Source organism: Schistocerca piceifrons, chromosome 6, assembly GCF_021461385.2.
Source record: "Schistocerca piceifrons isolate TAMUIC-IGC-003096 chromosome 6, iqSchPice1.1, whole genome shotgun sequence".
NCBI classification, from domain to species: Eukaryota; Metazoa; Arthropoda; class Insecta; order Orthoptera; family Acrididae; genus Schistocerca; species Schistocerca piceifrons.
In genome coordinates, this window is record NC_060143.1 from 348,037,699 (window position 1) to 348,064,224 (window position 26,526).

At 44.3% G+C, this 26,526-nt stretch overlaps 1 protein-coding gene across 1 annotated transcript in view; it reads left to right on the forward strand.

Annotated features, from left to right (window-relative positions):
• Positions 1–26,526, forward strand: part of LOC124802944 (protein FAM110B) — a 461,907-nt gene that overhangs the window by 405,654 nt on the left and 29,727 nt on the right. The window contains exons 2-3 of the mRNA XM_047264032.1: positions 18,563–18,721; positions 20,870–21,204. Of these exons, the coding sequence (XP_047119988.1) occupies positions 18,563–18,721; positions 20,870–21,204 (494 nt within the window). The remainder of the gene's footprint in view (positions 1–18,562; positions 18,722–20,869; positions 21,205–26,526) is intronic.

Below are 26,526 nucleotides of genomic sequence, written 5' to 3' on the forward strand. Positions count from 1 at the left end.
ACTGCTGCGAATTTCACGGAGATGTGTGTTAAGCTCGGTGCCACACGGCTGTCGGTTGTCAGTTGTCTTCCGTGAAACATGGCGCCGAGCCGGCAGCGCTTTCGTTCGCAAGAGCAAAAGCAGACGGCGCGGAAGAAAAGGTCCCGGTACTCCGAGGCTAAAGATCTCTGCAGATGGAACAATGGCCCGCTTGTTTCTGCTACACGACAGCGGAATAATCTCTCTGGCTGCGGAAACAGAAACAAACGGGCGACATTACCGAGGGGAACCTTTTCCGTCGTTACAAACTAAAGAAAAGTTTTCATATTCGAGTAGTTTGCTGTATGATCTCCCTCTTTCCTGATGATGCCGAGAATAATTGGCCACAAATGTGTTACACACTGCGTACCCGAACTCCACTGACATAATTTCGTTTTCTTTTTCTTTTTCATGAATATTTCCTTAGTATTTTGGTATAATTGACCTATAGTCTTCCTTGGCTCGTTACAGAGTATTAAAGTAATCGTGATTTATTCGGTTTATTACCTCAATTACCTTTGTTTCTGTCAAGATACGCTCACAACAGTGAAAAAAACTCTATATCATGCAACCATCAAGATGTGCATCACAAAACACAGAGTAATGCAATGACTTTCAGACGAAACATATACATTTTCATCACACTGTGTTCAGTCCGTTCTGTCAGTGTACAGTACAGCACGGATAAATGGTTCAAATGGTTCAAATGGCTCTGAGCACTATGGGACTTAACTTCTGTGGTCATCAGTCCCCTAGAACTTAGAACTACTTAAACCTAACTAACCTAAGGACATCACACACATCCATGCCCGAGGCAGGATTCGAACCTGCGACCGTAGGAGTCCCGCGGTTCCGGACTGAGCGCCTAGAACCGCTAGACCACCGCGGCCGGCGCCGATAAATGCAGAACTGTTCCCTTACTAGTGTTGCTCGAAATGTCGGTCAGCATCATCACGACAAAGTGTACAGAGACTCGCCATAGATCGTCATATAAGCTCAGGAATCCCAAGAGTTTGGCGTACTACTTCTGCGACTGCGACAATCCTAGCAACCAAGTCCGTGTGAGTGTTGATCGGATTCTCGCAAACTAGGCCCCACAGCTGGCCTTGGAAGAGGACCACCGTGACCAATCCATTGTTGTCCAAACTGTTCATCAATTTGGTTCATAGTATTGAGTGGTTAGTGTTTAAGCACCCCGTCATGGTGAAACTACACAAGCCGTCGAATTCTCAGCGTAGATCTTCTGGGAACTGTTGGGAGGACATTTTGAAAGAACGTTTATCGTGAAATATGTAAGGTTCAATCACATACTCGTTGACGTATCACAGCATACAATGACAGTGACTGGTCGCAGAATGGCCACCTTGTCCAGCCGTTGTCTGTTTTGGTGTTCTTGTAGTGCCTTCATCTGTCGCCGTAACAGACTGATTCGCCGTGTAATGTTCTGATCAAGGGCGAGTCGCCAGTCTTTGTTGAGACTCTTTCTTTCCCTGATGAAATTCAAAATTTCAGACGGTAGTGACAGGGCTAGGTGACCTGTTCTTCTCTGCTGTGGCGTCGGAAGCTGCAATGCATCCCTAGTGGCGTCGCTTAGGTTCAAGTCTGCACTGTTCGCGTCAACATTGTCATCTAGTTGCTGTTCTTGCAGATGATGCGTAAGATGCTGTGAGAATGATTCACAGTTGGTCTTCGTGTATAAGGTGCATTGGCTCAGGGCCTATTTTGAAGACAACAGGTCGGTGGTGTGATGTCAAGGCGTACACAACACCCGCCTCGACAAAGTACTGGTTATGGTGATGCCCAGGAAGTCCAGTGTTTCCCTACTGTGGGGGTAGATGGTTGCCTCCTCAGGTCCGCGAACTTGGCCGTTTGCTTGTTCTGCTGCTCAGAGGTGCTCGTGTGGGACTTCCATGCAACATGTTTCGCGATGAAGTTGCCTGCTGTCAACAACTCCCAGCGTCCCTTGCGTCGTTAGGGTCAAGTTTTAATTGTGGTGAGCGGTAGGCAGTTTTGAACGTCACGAAACCGTTCGTAGTGCCGGTTTTCACACTGCATAGCGGCGGAAGGCGAGCCCGAACCCGGCAGTCAGTCGGTCATGTCGGTGGCTATCGCTGCAGACTTAGTGTGTTTTCTTTACAAGGCATATATCAATACTCACGTCTTGTGTCAACTGTCAGGATGCCAAGAGCTTATGGTTATTATACGGACACTATATCGTGGAAGTTTTAGGTGGGGAATGTTTTGAACTATGGTTGTGTAAGATACCGGTAGATGTCGAGCCTAAAGTACCACTGCCAACCTCGGCAATCAATTGCGCCACGGCCATTATCAAATGCTTTGTGTACTCCAGTTTGCTTTATGTTGTAGATTGCTTTTTTTTCTTAATTTGAAATGAGTGAAGAGGGTACTCCTGGTGCATAAAGGGATTCTGATGCGACTCTCACCACAATGAGCGATCCCTTTGACTGTAATGTCAGTTCTGTTTTCCTCTGACAGGACATGGGGGTTTGAACCCTCTACCATCCTCCACACCTACAAATCCTTAATCCATCCCATCCTCTGTTATGCCAGTCCCACTTGGATATCCGCCCCCCACCCCAACTTCTATAAGTCCCTCCAGATCCTCGTCGCCATGCACTCTGCCTCGCCTTCCATATACACCTCCTATCCCCAATGCAGATCCTCTACATCCTGATTCCTTTCCGCTATCTGCTCCTTTTCCTCCAACATATCTGCGTCCTCTACACCTCCTGCCGACTTGATCCCCCTCACCCCCTGGTTGCTCCTCTCCTCTCCAACCCCTGCCCTCTGCCACGACTTCACCGTTGTGACCCCCATACCTCCACCTCTATACCCTTCTCTCCTTTCTGAAGGTGGCTTCCATCAACTCCTCCTCCCAGATGATGCCCTCTCTCCCTCCATTTATCCCTCCTATCGACTCTGATCCTCACCTCTCCCTCCCTGCCTCTGTCCTTTTCCCAGGCTCCCTCTCCCCCACCTTCCATCCTGTTTTTTCCCTGCCTACCCTCTCTCTGACTCCCTTCTCTCCCCCCGTGTCCTTTTTCTCTCCCCTACTCTGCCTTTCCCACTCCTCACGTCCGCCCAACTCCTCCTTTTTCTATGTCCCCTCCCTCCATTGGCTCCCCCTTTTTTCTTTTCCGCTGATCCTCTCCCCTTTTCCCCCTCTTCGGTCCGGGTCCTCCCTCCCCCCATCTGCCGCCGTGTCGCCTCTATAGTGCTGTTTTAAGTGAGTGTTCAGTGTTGTGTGCCCCTATCAGTGTTGCAAACAGCCACCATACAGTCGCTAGTTGTGGTTTTTTATCTCGTGTGAACAGAAACCAGACTGTCGTCATGTTTTTTAATTGTTCCTGTCTATTTACTATGTGTTTTAATCAACAACACCGACCATTTGTTTTTATATTTTCTTCGCATCTTTTTCTCCATGTTTCAGTTTTTAACAGTCCCCTTTTTATCGCGTGCTTTTATTGTTCTCATATCTGCTAACTCTGTTTTTTAACTTTTCTGTAGGCTGCAGTGCGGCGTATTGTGCTGCTACCAGCCCGCCCCCACCTCTGGGGAAGGGGGGGGGGGGGGAATCGAATTCCAATAAAGAAAAAAAAATCTGCTTTCATGGAAGCACAGAATGCGGGCGTAGGATGGCAGCCCTTCGAGAGGGAGGTAGGGACTATTCTCCCAGACGCTCCTCTCCCCTCGGACAGTCTCAGTTTAAGTTCTCGTTTGTTTACGGTTGCGGCTGACTGCCACGATATACTGTCCAATATACGAGGCTTCTACCAGTATAAATGGTACTTGCTTCATAAAGTCTCAGATATCAGACAATTCCGGACGTGTCTTCTTCTTCATTCTAGGAGTGTCTGGCTGCTCTACGGTTCTCGGCATTGCGTGAGCGGATGTAGTTTCTGCTTTTGTCGTCTTTTTTCTGCTGCCCTGTAGCTTCTGACTACATCTGAGGCTAATATGTCAGACTTCACACTTGCAGCGCATCATTCCATGAGCTGTTTCTTCAGCATGTCGTCCGCTGGTTGCCACTGGTGCGCGGTGAACTAAACTTGTTTTGGAACTGTTTCTCTCCTTCCATCGGCGGAGGACCAATGCTACAGAGCAATACGATAGGGAGCACAATGACTGTTTGTCACTAACATTTGCAATCGATAGAAAACAAGGGTCCATGTTCAGTGCAACTAGATAGAGTCCTGCATATCTCCTCCTCAGTATTACTTTGGATAACATTGCTTGTCCTCACATATAATATGTGAGCAGAGCATGGGAGGGTCCCTAGCTGTACTCTGCCGCATCAAGGCAGAACATGAAGATTCTAACTGTCCAGCCACCTGGTGTCTTCTACAGATCTCTCTGCTCAGAAGCACCTCCTAGATCATTGTTTCGTATCTCTTGATGTGTGGCAGAAACTTACTAGCGAGTGGACCAAGACTTTCAGCGCTACTAATTGAAAAAACATATAGTGAAGCTAGTGACTCTTTTAATAAACAAAATGATGTAACAGGGAACGCTACATATTGGTAACAAGTGATGTAATAAAAGTTCGACTATAGTATAATGCGTTGCATAGTTCCAGTAAGTAACAACGACAATCCTTGTTCATAAAATACTGTACATAAATAACATAACAAAATAAACTTTCTATTTACACACACCAGCCTGCATTGGTTACCGAGACACGCTATATAAAAGTAATTACATATGCGGCGCACAACTAACACGTAGAATGTGCGGCTTACCGCCTACGCCATATCGTGCAGCCGCTCCAAATAGGTGCACTCACTCGACTACTACAGCCAGGCCAGAACACTTTGCTCGGTGCGCATTTTTGGCAAGTCGAAGGTGCACTAAGTGCGTCTGCATTACATGATACTAAAGTTGTCACAGGATACAGGTGATGAAGATGATTTGAAGAAAGTGTATGGCTTCTTACTACTGAGGATCACTATGAAAACTGCCAGTCAAGTCTGAATATATATTTTAAAGAAGTGGTAATAAATGAGAACTGTGTCTGTACATCACCGCACCTCTTCCGTCATATTTGAGCTAATATTTACTATCTCAGTTACTAAGTGAAGCCAGAAATGTCACGGAAAACATCCTCGTGTTTCCATGTTTCATATATTGACAGCATCTGTAATTCACTGGGTGCTGTTGTGAGCAGTGCAGGTGTTTCCTTGGCGAGATCGCTTGTTCTGTTGGCTCGCCCCTTGCCACACCTTACGCATGGCAGAGGTGGTGTGCAATGTCTTGCGAAATGGAACAGTCCTTGACTCTGGTAGCACTGTGTCAGGCTGAGGCTGCAGTAATAGTAGAGATTTTCGATCCTCACTATGAAAGCGCTGAATCATTTGACCTCGAAAATTTTGAGGTGCTCTTCGTTGTCTGGGAGGACAACTACCCTCCGTAGAGTGGCCACGTCTTAATCATTTTTACCGAAGTTTCGACATCCTATATTTCGTGCGAAAAAATAACGGACCCACTCAGGAATCCCAAGAGTTTGGCTCTGGCAACTAGATGCGATCAACGAACAAATGCCATTTCTTCCAGTTTCTCTTTAAGTTCGTCGTTGGTCGTCTCGGGTGGTTAGTCTATGATAACTGCTCTGATAACCTTTGGGCGAGCCATTGAAAATATATAACACAACATTCCAGTGATTCCGACTATTTCCACATTTCCATAACGTTTACTTTGTCAGTCGTACTTGTGAGGTCCATCTTCAGTGAGCCCCCTCCAGCCTGTTTTGCGTTGAGTGGGTGGGAATAGTTTCGCTTCAGCAAGTCTGTAGTCATTGGAACGTCCTGTTTCATTGTCTTCAATAGCGCTGTGGGCATTACTTGTCTTAGCAATGGTTGTATGATGACGTGTCTTGCTTTCGCTCGTTTCTTCTTTGGTCGTTTCCTGAATTCAGCGTCAGTGGCAGATGATTGCTGGACGTCGCTCGAAGCGGTTGTAGGAGCACTTTCTGTCTGTATCTTTTTTACGTTTCGCTAGATTAATCCATATTGCTGCCCAACTAGAATGATTGAATTCTAAAGGGACCAAACAGCTGAGGTCATCGGTCTTCCACAACTAGAGATCAATCTATACTGCTGCCAAACTTGTAATCCAAGTCTTCTGCTAAAATCTTCGCAGCTGGAACCCCATCGGACGGCAACTGTCAGGCGCCGAAGCGGCTGAGGTGCACGACGGTGAGTCTGCCTGTACGCCACTCACTCCTCTTACCGTAGCAAGTGCCGTGAGCGAGCGGAACAAGTTTGTTTCCAAACAAGAGACGTGCGTCGCATACCGTCGACCGTGTTCATTCCATTGCAGATACAAAGAGAGGTGGAGATAAGAAATCAATCGAAATGCAGTTACTCTGTAACGGCCCTCTGCAGACCAGGGTTCCTATGCACCAAAATGTTCAGAAACTATCCCTGAACGACATCAGAAATTTGGTCGTTGCCATTCGGGTTCGTCCTGTACATTTTTTTCGAAAGCTGGGGACATAAAATGAATTTTTGCTCAAGAATAAGACAGTGTAGCGATAGCACACAATAACCGTGTGAGTTGACGAAATGGTATAGACACCGGACTTAAACTAAGTGATCAAATGTATCCGGACACTTGGCTGAAAATTACTTACAAGCTCTTGGCGCCCTCCATCGGTAACGCTGGAATTTAATATGGTGTTGGCCCACCCTTAGCCTTGATGACAGCTTCCACTCTCGCAGGCATACATTCAATCACGTGCCGGAAAGTTTCTTGGGGAATGGCAGTCCATTCTTCACAAAGTGCTGCACTGAGGAGAGATATCTGTGTCAGTCGGTGAGGCCTGGCACGAAGTCGGCGTTCCAAAACATCCCAAAGGTGTTCTATAGGATTCATGTCGGGACTCTGTGCAGACTAGTCCATTCCAGGGATGTTATTGTTGTGTACCTACTCCGCCACAGGCTGTGCATAATGAACAGCTGCTCGATCGTGTCGAAAGATACAATCGCCATCACTGAATTGCTCTTCAACAGTGGGAAGCAAGAAGGTGCTTAAAACATCAATGTAGGCGTGTGCTGTGATAGTGACACGCAAAACAACAAGGGGTGCAGTTCCCTCCACGAAAATACGACCACACCATAACATCACCGCCTCCGAATTTTGCTGTTGGCACTACACACGCTGGCAGATCACGTTCACCGGGCATTCGCCATACCTACACCATGCCATCCACTGTTTACGCTCCTTACACCAAGCGAGGCGTCGTTTGGCATTTACCAGCGTGATGTGTGGCTTTTGGGCAGCCTCTCGACCACGAAATCCAAGTTTTCTCACCTACCGCCTAACTGTCATAGTACCTGCAGTGGATCCCGATGCAGTTTCGAATTCTTGTGTAATGGTCTGGATAGATGTCTGCCTATTACACATTATGACCCCTCTTCAACCGTCGGTGGTCTCTGTCTATCAACAGACGAGGTCGGCCTGTACGCTTTTGTGCTTTACGTGTCCCTACACGTTTCCAATTCACTATCACATCGAAAACAGTGGAGCTATGGATGTTTAGGAGTGTGGAAATCTCGCATACAGACGTATGACACAAGTGATACCCAATCACCTGACCACGTTCGAAGTGAGTTCCGCGGAGCGCCCCATCCAGCTCCCTCACGATGTCTAATGACTACTGAGGTCGCTGATGTGGACCAACTGGCAGTAGGTGCCAACGTAATGCACCAAATACGAAAAACAAACGTTTTTGGGTGTGTCCGGATACTTTTGATCACATAGTGTATCTCCTTGTAAGATCCAAATGCGCTACCGGCCTTCAAGAATTAGGCCTTCTGTGATTTCCCGAACTGTTTGCATGATAATGCTGGGCTGTTTTAAAAAAAGGCAGTTACCGATGCTTCCTGTCATCCTGCTGCAGCTAAGCTGCAGTTCAGTCTATAATGACTTCGACATCGGCGAGGTGTTACACTTTAATCTTCATGTTTCTATCGTTCTAGAAACACCTGGAAAACGTCTGTTACGTCTGCCACAGACGGCCCCTGCCAAGCAGACTACACTCAAGACACCCCTGTGTACCATATAACATACACAAGCACTTGCAGGCGCAACCAAGAGGAAAAACTGGAGAATGCTCAGTATTGTAGAACACTCAGTATAATGTCGTTTATTGAAACTGAACTACACTTCTCAAACAATCACTATATACACACAAAAACAAATCACTTGTAGACGACCATTCATCAAGAGAATCGGTGAGGTCCGTCGGAGCTGGTCCTAGCTCGGCGAGGAACTGGCTGTACTGCTGCTGCGCTGGCCTTATAAAGCTGGCGGAGGTCGGCGGAGTACTCCAACTTTCCCTGTATCTGTGAAGCGACCTCTGCAGAAAAAGGTTCGCATTGGTCTCTAGCAAGTTCTGTTTGTTTTGAAGAATTGTTTTCCTCTTGGTTGCGCCTGCAAGTGCTCGTGTATGTTATATGGTACACAAGGGTGTCTTCAGTGTAGTCTGCCTGGCAAGGGCCGTCTGTGGCAGACGTAACGACGTCATCACGTAATATAAATCTTTCATATTTCTTTTACTTCAGACGCGTCACCCAAAACAGGTTAATTAACAACAAAAGTACAGTAGAATTTACTAGCAAAAAAAGTAGGGTGTTCAATTAGCGAGTCACAGCGCAATTCGTTGCACAATGAGGAGTAGGTTCTATGTCCTTTTCTTGTGCCCTTGTCCTGTATCGACTCAGGGTCGTCGTGGTTATTAACGGATTTGGCATGGTCAGTTTAAGGGGTGACCAGATGCCCCTCCTATCGCCACCCCTCCCCACTCCCCACATTTGCAAATTAGCTTTAATAGTAAATATCATCCTAAATATTAATTAATATCTCTTAACATGAAGTGGGTCCGTTATTTTTTCACACGAAATATAGGATGTCGAAACTTCGGTAAAAATGATTAAGACGTGTCTGGAGACGCCCCTTACAGCGGTGAAATACCAAGCTGAATGTCGTCTGCCTTACGGCTCAACAACCAGGAGTCATGGTCTGAGGTGTCATTTCTTTTCATACCAGCTCCCCGTTGGTTGTCATCCGCGGCTCCATTACAGCACAATGGTACGTCGACGATATTCTACGCCCCGTTTTTTTGCCCTTCATTGCAAGCCATCCTGGGCTTACATTTCAGCAAGATAATGCCCGCCCGAATACGGCGACGGTTTCTATTGCTTGTCTCCGTGCTTGCCAAACCCTACGTCGATCAGCAAGATCGCCGGATTCTCCCCAGTTGAGAACATCTGGAGCATTATGGGCAGGGCTCTCGAACCAGCTCGGGATTTTGACTATTTAACGCGCCAATTGGACAGAATTTGGCACGATATCCCTCAGGAGGCAATGCAACAGTTCTGTCCATCAGCCCCAAGCCGAATACCTGCTGCATGATAGCCAGAGGTGGACTTGCTCAGTTTGTGAAGGTTTTTCTCTTGAACCAATCGTCCAATTTTTCAGAAATTGTGATCGTTTGTTTGTTCAAATAGTTCAAATGGCTCTGAGCACTATGGGACTCAACTGCTGAGGTCATTAGTCCCCTAGAACTTAGAACTAGTTAAACCTAACTAACCTAAGGACATCACAAACATCCATGCCCGAGGCAGGATTCGAACCTGCGACCGTAGCGGTCTTGCGGTTCCAGACTGCAGCACCTTTAACCGCACGGCCACTTCGGCCGGCGTTTGTTTGTCTGTGCGTGTACACAACAACTACCGATTTGCATCCCTTTCGGATAATTCCTCCGTGGCGCGTCGTTTTCCCTGTCTTAGAGTGTACATTTGTAGTAACTGGGACAACATTTCATCAGTGGTGGCTCGTAACCACACATTCGCAGGCAATGTTTACCGACATGTTTTTTTTTTTGGTTCTTCTATCGTATACTTTCGCCCGCGTTTAGTTTTCGGTATTAAGTATGATATACTCTGTATGTTAACATTCCTGTACGTTATCTCGCTAAAGTCCGCAGCTCGTGGTCTTGCTGTGGCGTTCTCGCTTCCCGACCACGGGGTCCTGGTTCGATACCCGGCGGGGTCAGGGATTTTCACCTGCCTCGAGATGACTGGGTGTTTGTGTTGTCCTCATCATTTCGTCATCATTCATGAAAGTGGCGAGTTTGGACTGAGCAAAGATTGGGAATTTGTACGGGCGCTGATAACCGCGCAGTTGAGCACCCCAAAAACCAAACATCATCATTATCACGCTGAAGTTTTACATTCCGTACCACATAAACTTTTGATGTTTAAAAATATTTTTTGCTTGACTTTATTATGAAGAAAATTGACTTAGCTCTTTCTTTCCCCTTATCCTTCAAGTGTAACCCTGAGCTGAAAGCTTTTGTTTCGTTCCACGGTGGCAGCAGGTCGGTGGCGGAGGTGGCTGAAATTCGATCGCTGGGGATCGACGCAGCGCCCCTCCGATTTGGCGTTGCCGAAACGTGACACCGGGCCAAGTCCTTCGTGTCGGGTCTCACCCTTCCCGCCGTGCCACGCAAGCACGCACGGCCACTCGTCCCGACCACAGTCACGCCGGCTCTCAGTACTTGGAGCTATGCAAACTCTGTTCCGCGTCTCATGTAGGGTTTTAAAAGGCTAAGTCAGGCTTTTGATCGTTTTTACAAGGTCCCTGCTGATGTATCTTGCAAGGAGACGGCACGACCGTGGTGTCCGGGATTTGTCCGAAATTTTGTGTGGTGAAAGAGGACCCCTAACAACTCACGTGGTTAAAATATTAGGACGCACTACTCGGAAAATCCCGAGAAAAATCGATCCAAAGTTTCTTAGGTGCCTTATGAGTATAAAATGTTAGTCTATTGCCGAGCCGCCGTTTGGCCTACATGGTTAGCGGTCGGACACTTACGCCAGAGGTCTCGGGTTCGATTCCTCCTCCGGCACTTTTTTTCCTTCTGTTGCTTGCAAAATTGCAGCGCATTGTTGCAGGAGAATCGTGAAATTAATTCCCGGGAAGACTGTATAAAAATTCATTCTATAGTTCACCATCAGTTATCGTCACCAATATACCGAGACATGATTCAATACGCCTGGTTTGCCTCAAAATTATCAGAAACTCAAAACATTTTCGAAAATGTTAATGGGACATATTTTTGTACAGATTTATTGAAAACGCCCTGTGAGTGTAAAAAATCCGCTTTTATATGTTGCGCAAGATGTCGCAAAAATTATTGCTTTGTTTGTTTTTACGATAATTACCACTGCGGTTCTTGTTTATAATTATTATATGTATAAAAATTGAATGTTTCCCAATCGAATTTGTTATTCTGATTAAAAACCCAATGATTCTCTTTATATACTTTACAATGAAAAATGGAAAACCCACCGCCATGAATTGTGTTGTTGGACAAAAAGAAAATAATTTTTATTCCATAATGTAACTAATTTGTTAAAGATAATGTACGTTTTGGAACCTTTCTGAATAATTGGTGGAATAACAAAAGAAAATGAAACAAAAGAAAAAAAATGCCAGAGGAGGAATAGAACCCGAGACCTCTGGCGTAAGAGTCCGAGCCCTAAACATCTAGGCCAGACGGCGACTCGGCAAGCGACTAACATTTTATACTCATAAGGCACCTAAGAAACTTTGGATCGATTTTTCCCGGGATTTTCCAGGTAGTGCGTCCTAATATTTTAACCACGTGAGGTGTTAGGGGTCCTCTTTCACCACACAAAATTTCGGACAAATCCCGGACACCACGCTCGTGCCGTCTCGTTTTAGTGTCTCCAACAATCCTAAAATGTTAGCTACGTCCAAGGCATCTACTGGCTGGTCAGCCCCTCGACATTACTTGAATTTCAGTGTCTCCTCTTTCAGTCCACAATTAGCAATGTTTACGACGATCGTTGAAATGTTTTGTTCTCATGCATAGGCACGCGCTCCCACCGGGTACCTACAGGTATAGACTTCGTATTTCTACATCTACATCTGCATTTATACTCCGGAAGCCACCCAACGGTGTGTGGCGGAGGGCACTTTACGTGCCACTGTCATTACCTCCCTTTCCTGTTCCAGTCGCGTTATTACCAAACACTCCTGCATTTCTAACAACGATCGTCTGCGAACTTACTGAACCGGAGATTCAGCATTCCGGAGCGCGATGAGAATAGTGTTTCTTTTTTTTTTCGCTTTGTTCCTGTTGAGGTCTCCACTCTGGTTTGATACAGCTCTCCATGCTAGTCTATTCTGTGCAAGTCTCTTTATGTCTGAAAAACTACAGCAACGGATATGCATTTGAACCCGCTTAACACATTCAAACCTTAATCTTCCTGGCTGCTCACCGAAGGGGCATGGCTTCGATTTCTCCGCTCGGGGACTGGGTGCTGTGTTGTCTTTACATTCGTCTCGTCATAATACACATCCAAATGTTGAGAACGCTATATGGGCGTGTACTGAAAACCGATAAATTAGAAAGAAAAAGTTTACTCCCCGCCGAAACGCGCACACACTTCCTTCCAGTACCAAATTGATAATTCCTTGTTGTGTCCTTTTAACCAATTCCTTCTTTTAGTAAAACATCTTTTTTCTGTCAATTAAATTGAGTACTTCTCATTAGTTAATCTATCTACCCATGTAATTTTCAACATTGTTCTGTACCACCACATTCCAAAAGCTTTTATTCCCGTCTTCTCTGGACTGCTTATCGTACACGTTTCGATTCTGTACAAGACTACACTCTGTACAAATACCTTCAGAGAAGACTTCCTAACACAAATTAAAATTCGGTGTTAGCAAATTTCTCTTTTTTAGACACGCTTTTTTCGATACTGCCTCAATGCATTGTATATCTCTCTACTTCGGCCATAGTAACTTATTTTGGTGACCAAATAGCAAAACTGATCTATTACTTTTAGTATATCATTTCTCAATCTAATTTTATCAGGATCGCCTGATTTAATTCGACTGCATTTCATGTTCTTGTTTATCTTATAACTTCTGTTCAAGACTTGCATTTGTACGCATCAATGGGCTCGCCAGGATTGTGGGGAATGATAAAGCTCACGAATTGCCAACTATGCAATGAAGAATGGATTATAAGAGCGAAATATTCCAGCGATTGGCCTAATTGCTGTAGTCAGAGACATGGCCAAAACTGAATGGAGCAAGGCGTGGAAGATCGCATCTCGTAAGGATCATTGTCAGGTTGAAATTCAACCACGGCTGCCACCAATAACACCTCCGTAGAATGCACGTCATATCATCACCAGACTGTGACTGTGGGGAGACCAAGGACGTCAGCAACATACAGACTACACTCGTGTTCAGAAAAAAAAGAACACCTTGAACAACTAAAGATAGGACGTTCATATTCACAGGACAGGTACATTAGTATGTTCTGCAGAAATAATTAACATTTCAGTCACTTCGGTGCAGCATGTGTCCTTTTGCCTAGTGTGCACAGAGTCCGCCGTGGGCCATGAACACTTGTTCCATTCGTGATGGCATCGACGCGTATAAAGCGCGAATGGCGTCCTTTGGTATAGCCATCCATGCTGCGTTCACTTGGTTCCAAAGTTCATCTGTGGTGGTTGGCATTGGGTCTTAGCATTGCACCTGTCATTTCACCATATTCCACACAATTCGATTGGCAACAAGTCTGGTGATGTGGCTGGCCAGGGCAAAAATCTGACATCCTCTGACACTAAGAACGCACGTGCTCGTGCAGCAACTTGTGGTCGTGGTCCACTGGGGGCCGAACAGCACAATAATCCTGGGTTCGGTGTGAGACGGCGGTGGGATGAGTGGACTGTGCAGCCTGTTGTGGGGTTGTGTACCACTGCGGGCTACGGCGGGGGCGAAGCCTCTCCGTCGTTTCTAGGTCCCCAGTTCCAAACAATACAATACAATACACTGGAAGAAGACAAGTTTCTGGCCGCACATTATATACTTAACACTACTAACAACTTCTGAAAAAATCGTGACGAGAGAACAGCATCGTGTGGTGGGAGATGCAGATTAAAAATATTCAGTTTATCATCGTTTACATAAATAGAATTTTTTTCGCCCAGTTGTGTGATAAATGCTCACTTCCTGAGCCACAATGATACTTTCTTTGGGCCGCACGCGCCCCGCGGCTTGGAAACATCCGCTCTACACAAAGCTAATTCGTAACACGCGCATACGCCTGCGGTGGTACAATGACGTCACAGGAAGAAGCAAATACTGCGCGACAAACACGTTCAGACATGATACATCCGTTATAGGCTCAGCCATTGTTTACGCATTATTAGTCTCCTAGTTATTAGCGAATCAAACGTGCCAGTATTTTGTCACACAGGAAAGTTCGACTGACGAGCGAATGAACATTTTCAAGTAAAATGTTGCTTCCTCGACAGTTGTACTGCAGAGCTGCTGATTGTCTCTTAATAGTAGTTTAATATTTACATGATTGATGAGATGTTTTTCAAAGAAAATATGTACCTACATTGCCTAGAAGCTACGTTAAAACTTTAAAATCCTAAATTTCACTTTATTACGCACGTGTGTTAAGGATTCACCAGGTGACTATAAGAATTTTAGATGGAAAAAAGAAAATGTGTGTTGTCTGAAATTCATAGCATTCTTCACGATATTTGACGAGATGCAGCAGCACACGCGCTTGACGCCAGGGAGGAAGCGCAGGTGTATATACCCGAGGCACATGGCTTCTGTCAACCTTTCAGAAAGCTTTTAGCGGAACAGACTCAGCGAATGCAGTCCCCACCCCTCTACTCCGACATCCGCCAGTGAAGGGCTTTGCAGAGACGTCAAATGATTTCCACGGAGAACGATGGCGCTGTGAAAACTGCGCCGTTTCTCTATCGGGCTTCTCGGATTCCCTCTGTCTGCGTTAACTCCACCAGAAACATGCGACACGCAGCTCATTGAATTTTTGTTTTAGTTTCTTTTCGTACTACCTGGGGTATCAGACACATGCATTTGCCCACTTATTCTGTAAGTTGCAGTCAGGGCAATGAACCATCTTCTTTGAACTTTTTTCTGCAAAATCAGCTAAGCTGAGATGTGAATTAATCATACTCTGGAAAATATCAAGTCATCAAAATCTTTTATTTTTTAATTCTATATCAAAGAATGGAAAAATTCGTAGGAACCAACCTCAGTGAAGATCAGTTCGGATTCCGTAGAAATGTAGGAGACTATACTGACTTTTTATACTGACCTTAAGACATATCTTAGAACATAAGTGGAAGGAAGGCAAAGTTACATTTAGAGCACTTTTATATTTAGAGAAATATTTTGACAAGGTTGGCTGAAATATTCTCTTCGTTATTAAATGTAGCAAGGATAAAATGCAGGGGGCAAAAGTTTACCAATAACTTGTTCAGATACCTGACTACAATTATAAGAGAACAAGCAAATCCGGAAACGCTCCGCAATTGCTGAATATGCGTAGGAGCTGGAAATACATCCTAATCTCTTTCTCCTCCCTATTTTTGTCCATCTCCTCCTTTTCTCTACGTCAGTTGCCCCCCTCCATGCTGATCTTGAGCCTCCTTTATTGTTATACCAACGAAAACTTGATTGGGAATTGAAATCGCTTAAAATAAATATAAATGGGTATATCGGTTGGAATCATTAGTATAAGGGATGTGAGAGATATCTCGTGCTGCTGGATCTGTGAGGATAGTAGCTGCAATGACAGTATTTTATGTAGTTGTAAACTGCGAAATGGTAGAACTAAGTAAGTTCTAGTAGTTAGAGACGTTAAGCCACACATACAACTGTCGTGTTTTATGTACAAACCGACTGCGAAACAGCATATTATAGTTGTGTATACAACTTTCGTTTAAAATTATGTATAAGGAGGAAGAATATATACGGAAGAAACGTTTGTCTAATGGTTTCAATGCCCTGCTATTGTCAATAAAACTGACAGCGAGAAAGAAAAAGAAAGTGTACATTTTCACATCACAGCGTTGAACAGAAAAGCTGAATGGCGTTGTTTAAAAAAAAGTATCAAGTATGTCCGTCCAAATGTTTATTAAAATATCGTGTAAAAATTTGAAATAAATCGGTCAAGATATTTTCGAGATGTTTCCTCTTTACCCACATGGTGGCGCACATAAAATTAGCCGATGTAAATATGAAGGAAATGCAGTAATTACAGAAACGAAGAAGTAACATGTACTTACCATTTATTTGCAACGAAAAATTCTGTGAAAAATACATTTATGGAAGATGTTGAAAGTGATCCCCTGCTGCAACACCAGCACAAAGGAGTGCACGTCTAAGCATATTCAGGTACACCCGGCGTACAGTTCGGATATCGATGGCGACAGTTTCACGGCTGATGTTGTCTTTCAGTTTCTGTATTCTGTGAGGATTTGCGTCGTAGACCATACTCTTCAAGTGCCCGCACAGGAAAAGAATCACATGTTATTAGAGCCGGCGAACGTGGTAGCCATAAATTTGGTGATACTTCATTCATCGGTGAAGATATTATGAACTCGTACCAAGGATACCTTAGACGCTTGGCAAGTTGCACCATCTTGCTGGATACGGCACGCATTGCGGGGCACGAAGGAATCGTTAAAATGGCAAGTGAGGGAAGTGTGGAGTACAAAATTGTAGAGGGAGCCTAATGTCTGACTACAATATGCAGATTTAAATGGATATAGTTTGGAGTAGTTAGCAGAAATGAAGATGTTTTTCACAGGCTCAAATGCTTCAAATTGCTCTAAGCACTATGGGACTTAACATCTGAGGTCATCAGTCCCCTAGATTTAGAACTATTTAAACCTAACTAACCTAAGGACATCACACACATCCATGCCTGAGGCAGGATTCAAACCTGCGACCGTAGCAGCCGCGCGGTTCCGGACTGAAGCGCCTAGAACCGCTCGGCCACAGCGGCCGGCGTTTACACCGGATGGATTAGCTTGGAGAACTGCCTCAAACTAGTCTTTGGACTGAAGATCACAACTACAACAAATAACTTCAGGCAATGACCAGTACAACAAGTACAAAACCCAAAAAACGTATTACAGAATTAAAGTTACTTATTGGAAAAGCGGAACCGTGTTACCCGTTGCGTGGCTTGGAATACAGCATACACCCCTAGGGATGGCGGTTGTCGCTCAAACAAACGGTTTTCGGTTATATCGTTTTTTTTCTACTCCGGTTTAACTTGTTAAAACCGCTCCAAATAACCAGTTTCTGTAATAACCGATTTTCGCTTTTTATTCCTTTTATTTTCTGTATTAAAGGCAGAAATCAGACAAAGATTTTGGTATCACACCGGTGTCTCGGGCGTCTCTAGAGACGTCTTAGGGCTGGAATCTCATTGACTGCAGTAGAACTGTCTTCAGTGATGAGGCCGGCTTCGAATTAAGCCCCGATGACCGGGAAGACGTGTCTGGAGAGCTCCGGACAGCGGTGGGATACCAAACCGACTGTCGCCCGCCACACAGCACGACAACCAGAAATGGTAGTCTGAGGTGTCATTTATTTTCATAGCAGCACCTCTTTGGTTGTCATCCGCAGCACCTCTACAGCACAGTAGTTGTTATTTTTGTGGTCTTCAGTCGTGAGACTGGTCTGATGCAGCTCTATCCTGTGCAACCTTCTTCGTCTCCCAGTACCTACTGCAGCCTACATCCTTCTGAATCTCCTTAGTGTATTCATCTCTTGGTCTCCCTCTACGATTTTTACCCTCCACGCTGCCCTCCAATGCTAAATTGGTGATCCTTTGATGCCTCAGAACATGTCCTACCAAACGATCCCTTCTTCGTGTCAAGTTGTGTCACAAACTTCTCTTCTCCCCAATTCTATTCACAGTGGGATTCCGACGATATTCTACGCCCCCGTTTTGTTGCCCTTCATGGCAAGCCATCCTGGGCTTACATTTCAACAAGATGATGCCCACAGTACACTGCGAGAGTTTCTACCGCTTGTCTTCGTGCTTGTGAGACCCTATCTCGACCAGCAAGGTCACTGGATCTCTCCCCATCTGAGCACGTTTGGAGAAATATGGGCAGGGCCTCCGACCAGCTCGGGATTTTGACGATCTTAAGTGCCATTAAAGAACTTGCCACTATATCCCTTACGAGCACATCCAACAACTCTTTCCATCAATGCCAAGCTTAATAATTGCTTGGATAACGGTCAGGGGTGTGCCAACACGTTACTGGCTTGCACAATTTGTGAAGCTCTTTCTCTTGAAATAATCATCCAATTTTTCTGAATCTGTAAGCATTTGTTTGTGTGTACACATGCATTACATCTACCTACTTCCGTCCGATTCGGATAATTACGTCGTGGTTCGTCCGTTTTTTTACTGTCTTAGAGTATATTAAAACAGGCACCACATCGCTAGAGAGGAACAGAAGATAGCACGCCTACACTAACAATGGCTCTTCTGACAAACGGCCAACTTAGAGTTAACAAACAGTATAGCAGTTGTACCCAGTCTCTGATAACTCCCACAGATTACAACAATTATCCTGTTATATTTTGCCGCTCTTGTGACCGTGCGACCTCGCCGTTTCTGTTGCAGCCAAGAGGAAGAGCGCGGTGGAACTTCTTCAGGAAAGCAAGGCGTTCTACGTGAAGTCCGAGACGGTGTTGGACCGCCAGCAGCAGCTCAAGCACTCTGGCCACCTGCAAGTCACCGCCTCTCCGGGCGTCGATCCGCGGCTCCTCAGGGCTCCCAGGTGTAAGTACTTGTTGTTGTTGTTGTGGTCTTCAGTCCTGAGACTGGTTTGATGCAGCTCTGCATGCTGCTCTATCCTGTGCAAGCTTCTTCATCTCCCAGTACTTACTGCAACCTACATCCTTCTGAATCTCCTTAGTGTAGTCATCTCCCTCTACGATTTTTACCCTCCACGCTGCCCTCCAATGCTAAATTTGTGATCCCTTGATGCCTGAGAACGTGTCCTACCAACCGATCCCTTCTTCTGGTCAAGTTGTGCCACAAACTTCTCTCCTCCCCAATCCTATTCAATACTTCCTCATTAGTTATGTGATCTACCCATCTAATCTTCAGCATTCTTCTGTAGCACCACATTTCGAAAGCTTCTATTCTCTTCTTGTCCAAACTATTTATCGTCCATGTTTCACTTCCATACATGGCTACACTCCATACGAATACTTTCAGAAATGACTTCCTGACACTTAAATCAATACTGGATGTTAACAAATTTCTCTTCTTCAGAAACGCTTTCCTTGCCATTGCCAGCCTACATTTTATATCCTCTCTACTTCGACCATCATCAGTTATTTTGCTCCCCAAATAGCAAAACTCCTTTACTACTTTAAGTGCCTCATTTCCTAATCTAATTCCCTCATCATCATCTGACTTAATTCGACTACATTCCATTATCCTCGTTTTGCTTTAGTTGATGTTCATCTTATATCCTCCTTTCAAGACACTGTCCATTCCGTTCAACTGCTCTTCCAAGTCCTTTGTTGTCTCTGACAGAATTACAATGTCATCGGCGAACCTCAAAGTTTTTATTTCTTCTCCATGGATTTTAATACCTACTCCAAATTTTTCTTTTGTTTTTGCTTGCTCAATATACAGATTGAATAACATCGGGGGGAGGCTACAACCCTGTCTCACTCCCTTCCCAACCACTGCTTCCCTTTCGTGCCCCTCGACTCTTATAACTGCCATCTGGTTTCTGTACAAATTGTAAATAACCTTTCGCTCCCTGTATTTTACCCATGCCACCTTTAGAATTTGAAAGAGAGTATTCCAGTCAACATTGTCAAAAGCTTTCTCTAAGTCTACAAATGATTGAAACGTAGGTTTGCCTTTCCTTAATCTTTCTTCTAAGATAAGGCGTAAGGTCAGTATTGCCTCACGTGTTCCAACATTTCTACCACTTTTTCCATTCGTCTGTAAAGAATTCGCGTTAGTATTTTGCAGCTGTGACTTATTAAACTGATAGTTCGGTAATTTTCACATCTGTCAACACCTGCTTTCTTTGGGATTGGAATTATTATATTCTTCTTGAAGTCTGAGGGTATTTCGCCTGTCTCATACATCTTGCTCACCAGATGGTAGAGTTTTGTCAGAACTGGCTCTCCCAAGGCTGTCAGTAGTTCTAATGGAATGTTGTGTACTCCCGAGGCCTTGTATCGACTCAGGTCTTTCAGTGATCTGTCAAAATCTTCACGCAGTATCGTATCGCCCATTTCATCTTCTTCTACATCCTCTTCCATTTCCATAATATTGTCCTCAAGTACATCGCCCTTGTGTAGACCCTCTATATACTCCTTCCACCTTTCTGCTTTCCCTTCTTTGCTTAGAACTGGGTTTCCATCTGAGCTCTTGATATTCATGCTAGTGGTTCTCTTTTCTCCAAAGGTCTCTTTAATTTTCCTGTTGGCAGTATCTATCTTACCCCTAGTGAGGTAAGTCTCTACATCCTTACATTTGTCCTCTAGCTATCCCTGCTTAGCCATTTTGCACTTCCTGTCGATCTCATTTTTGAGACGTTTGTATTCCTTTTTGCCTGCTTCACTTACTGCATTTTTGTATTTTCTCCTTTCATGAATTAAATTCAGTATCTCTTCTGTTACCCAAGGATTTCTACTAGCCCTTGTCTTTTTACCTACTTGATCCTCTGCTAACTTCACTATGTCGTCTCTCAGAGCTACCCATTCTTCTTCTACTGTATTTCTTTCCCCCATTCCTGTCAATTGTTCCCTTATGCTCTCCCTGAAACTCTGTACAACCTCTGGTTCTTTCAGTTTATCCATGTCCCATCTCCTGAAATTCCCACCTTTCTGATGTAGATACAGATATATTATTGTAAAATGAACGCCTCTCCCCCACGAGTGCATCTGTATGTTGCAGATATCCACCAGCACCACCACCAGCACCAGCAGCAGCAGCACCACCACCACCAGCAACAGCAGGCGGCGACCACGCAGGTACTCGCGAGCCCGGGCCAGGGCCCCCGGCCAGCTCCGCCTCCCGTGCCACCTCGCAGCCCCCGTGCCGCCGCCCCCGCACAGCGCCGCAGTGGGCCACACGCCACCGGCGGCGACCAACTACAGACCAAGCTGCGCCGCCTCCTCAATGCGGACTCCAAGGAGAACGTCTTCGTGCCACCCTCTACTTCGCCTCCGACTGCACCCACGCCGCCGCCACCGCTCTCGCCTCCGTGGGACGATTCCGAAGTCAAAACAGTAAGCCGTTTGCACGTATTTAGACCTTTTAAGAGAAAATCTTGTAACTGGACTGCATTCTACTGAAAAGAATCAACGCTCGACACAGAAGGAATGGAGTTCATCCCACATGGAGCAACACCACCTAGACTACAGGCCTGCGCGCACGCTTGTGACGTCACATACTGATGGCCAGGTCTGTATCGGAACGCTCCTGTTAAGCAATCTGCAGCTGTACGAACTTTACGAGTTTTAGAGCTGAGACCGCATAGGGATTCTCGTGCTTTCCTCTTCTACGTGTCCTTGTAATCAAAGTATGGAAATTTATATCATTGTGTAAAGTAACTGAACAAAACTGTCCTATGTTATTTCAAGATGTAAAATTATTTTGAAAATCTGCATGAAATACGCGTTTCTAGGCTTGAATACAAACCGTAATTTTAAATTCTGTCTTTCACCTTATGAGCTACGTTTTCTTGCAGTAAAAAATCGGCAGTATGCAATAACGAGCAGACGTTTTCGGTTTTAAATAAAGCAGCTGCAGCTCCTACAGAATTTAAGAATTTGTTTCCCTGGTTTTTTTCGTAAATTTTCCTCTCCAGTTCAATATTTGCTGACCTCACACGAAACTCAAATCATTCGACGAAATGGAGCACCTCCTGACAGTGTTTAATAAATCAAAAAACCCGAAAAAATATTTTATTTCCCTGTTTCTCCAGAAGTTTAGAACCTTAAACACGAAAAGATTGTTTCTCCTATATCCTTGACCTAAATTCGTGTCACAGAGTGCTGTTAATTTAATCACAATGCACTTACATCAAAATCCTGGTTTCTATACTGCTTAATCTGTCGAACACTGAATTCATTAAAGCAATTTTCTAAGGTAGTTTACTCATATTGAAATTATTTCCGAATAGCTGAATATGTAAAACTGAACAAAATCATTCTGTAGCTCTTCCAAATACAAGTACTGGAAACTCAATAATCTGGTAGGAATGATAAGGAATACTAAACATTTTCGAGCCACACTAATTGATATAACTATTCTGTGTGACAATAGTTGCTTCATATTAACCTCGCAGCAATGGTCCAGAATTAAGAAACAAATTATACTGGTACATGATACATAACTGCTTTTAAAAACAATTGGCAAATGTGGTGCAATTGAAACAAATAACACGCTATAAATTTTTTGTCCTTTACTTACCCTTGAATGATGCGTAGACACAAATTCCTGTCTAGGAATAGCTGCAATCCAGCAATTTCTCAACTTCACACATTTGGGAAATCGAAACATGTGCAATTCCATGCCTTTTTGGGATTTATAATTTCCCTGGCAAAAGCGAACGCAACACTTGTTTCCCGTACTTCGAAGAACTGTATGCGAATATTGTATGAAATATATGTCACTTTCACGTGGCACACACTTGAAACACAACATACACGCCAACAGGACTGCCGATTACAGATAAGATGGCCAACAGTTTGTGACGTCACGTGCCAATATGGCCGCTGTGTGTAGGCCTTGTATCTAGAAGGCTTTGCATGGAGCACTCAAGTTTTAATTAATACCTCAAAAAAATAAGTTATGTAATTAATTGTTTTGTTAGTTTGCAGATACATGCCTGCAGTCCTAGTATATATTGAAATCACCGTGCTTCGATTTCTAGGGGCATTACCCCATAATTAATTTTTTTGTTAGTTTGCAGATACATGCCTGCAGTCCTAGTATATATTGAAATCACCGTGCTTCGATTTCTAGGGGCGTTACCCCATAACGATCGCTCTCTTTATGTATGTGATCAGTGTCTTACCAGATTCACCTAAAAACTGGAAGCAGTAAACTGGGTGACACCCCCCCCCCCTCCCCCCGTTGCGCACATGTTTCCCCAACTCCACTTAGGCAAAGTGTTGATTCATCACTGAAGACGACACGAACCAGAAGGCCTTCATCATCATGCAGCAACATTTCGTTTGCAAAGCTGGCATGTAAACTATAGTCTGTAGGCTTTAGAACTTGCAATAACTGAACATGATAAGGACGTAGCTTAAGCATCTCGTGAAAAGTTTCTACACAGACTCACTGGAATTGCTAATTCACGACTAGCCTTCCAAACGAGTTTCTTGGGTCTCCGCTGAAACTCTCTCACTCGTTCAGCGCGTTCTTCAGTTACTCTTGGTTATCCCATACTCTTCCCTTTGCGCAAAGATATACAAACAGAACTGTTTGAGTTGCTCTTTCATTTGATGTACAATTTATAGTTGTAAGTTGAATATAATAAATGCTACAAAGCGATAAAACCCGTATATTCATTTTGAAACACCCTGTATATTTTTAGCCACTTGCCTGGCCGCAGTGGTAAGACCGGTTCCCGCCAGATCATCAACGTTAAGCACTATCAGGCTGGGCTAGCACTTGAAGTCTTTCGAAGTAAGAGTGATTTCAGGTGTGCCGCAGGGGAGTGTCGTAGGACCGTTGCTATTTGCTATTCACAATATACATAAATGACCTTGTGGATAACATCGGAAGTTCACTGAGGCTTTTTGCGGATGATGCTGTAGTATATCGAGAGGTTGTAACAATGGAAAATTGTACTGAAATGCAGGAGGATCTGCAGCGAATTGACGCATGGTGCAGGGAATGGCAATTGAATCTCAATGTAGACAAGTGTAATGTGCTGCGAATACATAGAAAGAAAGATCGTTTATCATTTAGCTACAATATAGCAGGTCAGCAACTGGAAGCAGTTAATTCCATAAATTATCTGGGGCTAGGCTTTAGGAACTATTTAAAATGGAATGATCATATAAAGTTGATTGTCGGTAAAGTAGATGCCAGACTGAGATTCATTGGAAGAATCCTAAGGAAATGCAATCCGAAAACAAAGGAAGTAAGTTACAGTACACTTGTTCGCCCACTGCTTGAATATTGCTCACCAGTGTGGGACCCATGCCAGGTGGGGTTGATAGAGGAGACAGAGAATATCCAACAGAGAGCAGCACGCTACATTACAGGATCATTTAGTAATCATGAAAGTGTTACGGAGATGATAGATAAACACCAGTGGAAGACTCTGCAGGAGAGACGCTCAGTAGCTTGGTATGGGCTTTTGTTGTAGTTTCAAGAACATACCTTCACCGAGGAATCAAGCAGTATATTGCTCCCTCCTACATATATCTCGCGAAGAGACCATGAGGATAAAATCAGAGAGATTAGAGCCCACACAGAGGCATACTGACAATCCTCCTTTCCACAAACAATATGAGACTGGAATAGAAGGGAGAACCGATAGAGGTACACAAAGTACCCTCCGCCACACACCGTCGGGTGGTTTACGGAGTATGGATGTAGATGTAGATTGGGTGACCATCCGGTCTGCCGAGTGCTGTTGGCAAGCGGGGTGCACTCAGCCCTTGCGAGGCAAACTGAGGAGCTACTTGATTCAGAAGTAGCGGCTCCAGTCTCGTAATCTGACATAACGGCTGGGAGAGTGGTATGCTGACCACATCATACTTGGGTGAAGCTGCAGGAAGGAAAATAGTTCACCATGTAAAGAAATTGCAAGCATGTGGCTTTGCTCCCAAACTGTCATGCTTCAGACAAATAGCTTTCAGTTTAGCTGATCAAATGGAACTGAAATATAACTTCAGTCAAGAAAGAAACATGCAGGGAAAGATTGGCTTCTCTCATTTTTAGAGTGTAATACAGACTTAAGCATCAGAAAAGAGCAAAGGCTTTATATTGCCAAAGGAATTGGAATGGACAGAGACGAAGTGAACTCTTACTTTGATCCGCTGACGAAAAACGTTGACAGAAAATTGGCTTTCGGATAAACCAGATAGTATCTACAACTTAGACGAAACTGGTCTCCAGTTAAACAACGAGCATGGGAAGGCTGTGTCAGCCACAAGAAGCAGAGATGTTATGTTATTACTTCCGTTGCAAAAGGAGAGACAGACAATAACTGCTATTGGCTGCTGTAACGCTGAGGTAGATTACTTACCACCGTACTGTATTTGCGAAGACTAAATAAAATAACAAGACATTGAACATAACAAGCCTCCAGGATCAGTTGTTATGAAAAAACATTCCGCTAATGTCAACTCTGATATTTTCATGGATTGGTTCAAAAACAATTTCCTTTCTAGAAAGGCACCTGGCCCTGCTCTCCATCTGGTAGATGGTGATGCCTTACATATGACTTCTGTCACCCTTTTGGATGAAGCTGCTGAAAACGAAGTATCAATAGTTTGTTTGCCTAGTCATATGACACACTTTTTCCAGGCACTAGGCCATCATTTTTCAAGTCGCTAAAATGTTACTTTAAAGAGCCTTGTCATTCATGGATTGTAGCTAATGCAAGCAAAGACAGAAGAATTACAAGGCAGAAGTTTGGAGAGTTACTCAACGCATGGACTCATGCTGCAATTGTCCAGATTGGTGTATCTGTATTTAGAGCTATTGCAATTATCTCACTTGATGGAGCAGAAATTCCTAACCGTGCCTCTGTGTCAGACATTAACAATACTGAGTCTGAACTCCCAACTATAGAAGATGTCTCTAAAGACTTGACTCCAGATCAGCCATCAACATCAATACCTGAAACCAGTGCTCGATTTGTGCTTTTACCAGTGGGGGGGATGTCTTAGGGGATTAGTATAATTATACATGTTACTAGCTTGGACCGTGGCGTTACCCATGATTAAACAGTTATTTATAAATAGATGTTAAAGCCGAAACTCACTATTCACGCGTAAGCACTATCAGAAAAGCCATCCCTTGTTATATCTTTAAAAGTACGTTATAGGTAAAGCTTATTTACAAAATCATCTACATACAGGTATACAAGGGGAATTCAAAACGTAAAGGCACATTTGTGAAAAGCTGTACTTATTCTGATGATAGAAAACTGAAACATGCGTTATTTTTCTACGTAACCTCCCTGGACTTCAATGCAGTTTTCCCGACATTTTATGAATTTTTTTATTTCATCAGGAAATACATTTATCGGTTGCACCGCACCGCACTGCAGCAATAATGTCTTCATCACTTTCAAATCTTCTTCCCTGTAGTGCTTCTGTTAAGGGTCCAAACATGTGAAAATCGCTTGGAGCTAGGTCTGGACTGTATGGTGGATGTTCCAGCACCTCGAATCTCAACTCCTTTATTGCGTCGTCTGTCCATTTGGCAGAATGTGGGCGAGCGTTATCTTGCTGTAGGATGACACCTCTTCACAGTTTTCCATGATGTTTGGATCTGATCACAGGTTTCAGTTTCGAACGCAACACATCACATCCACCATACAATACAGACCTGGCTCTAAAGCCTCGTTTACACTGGGG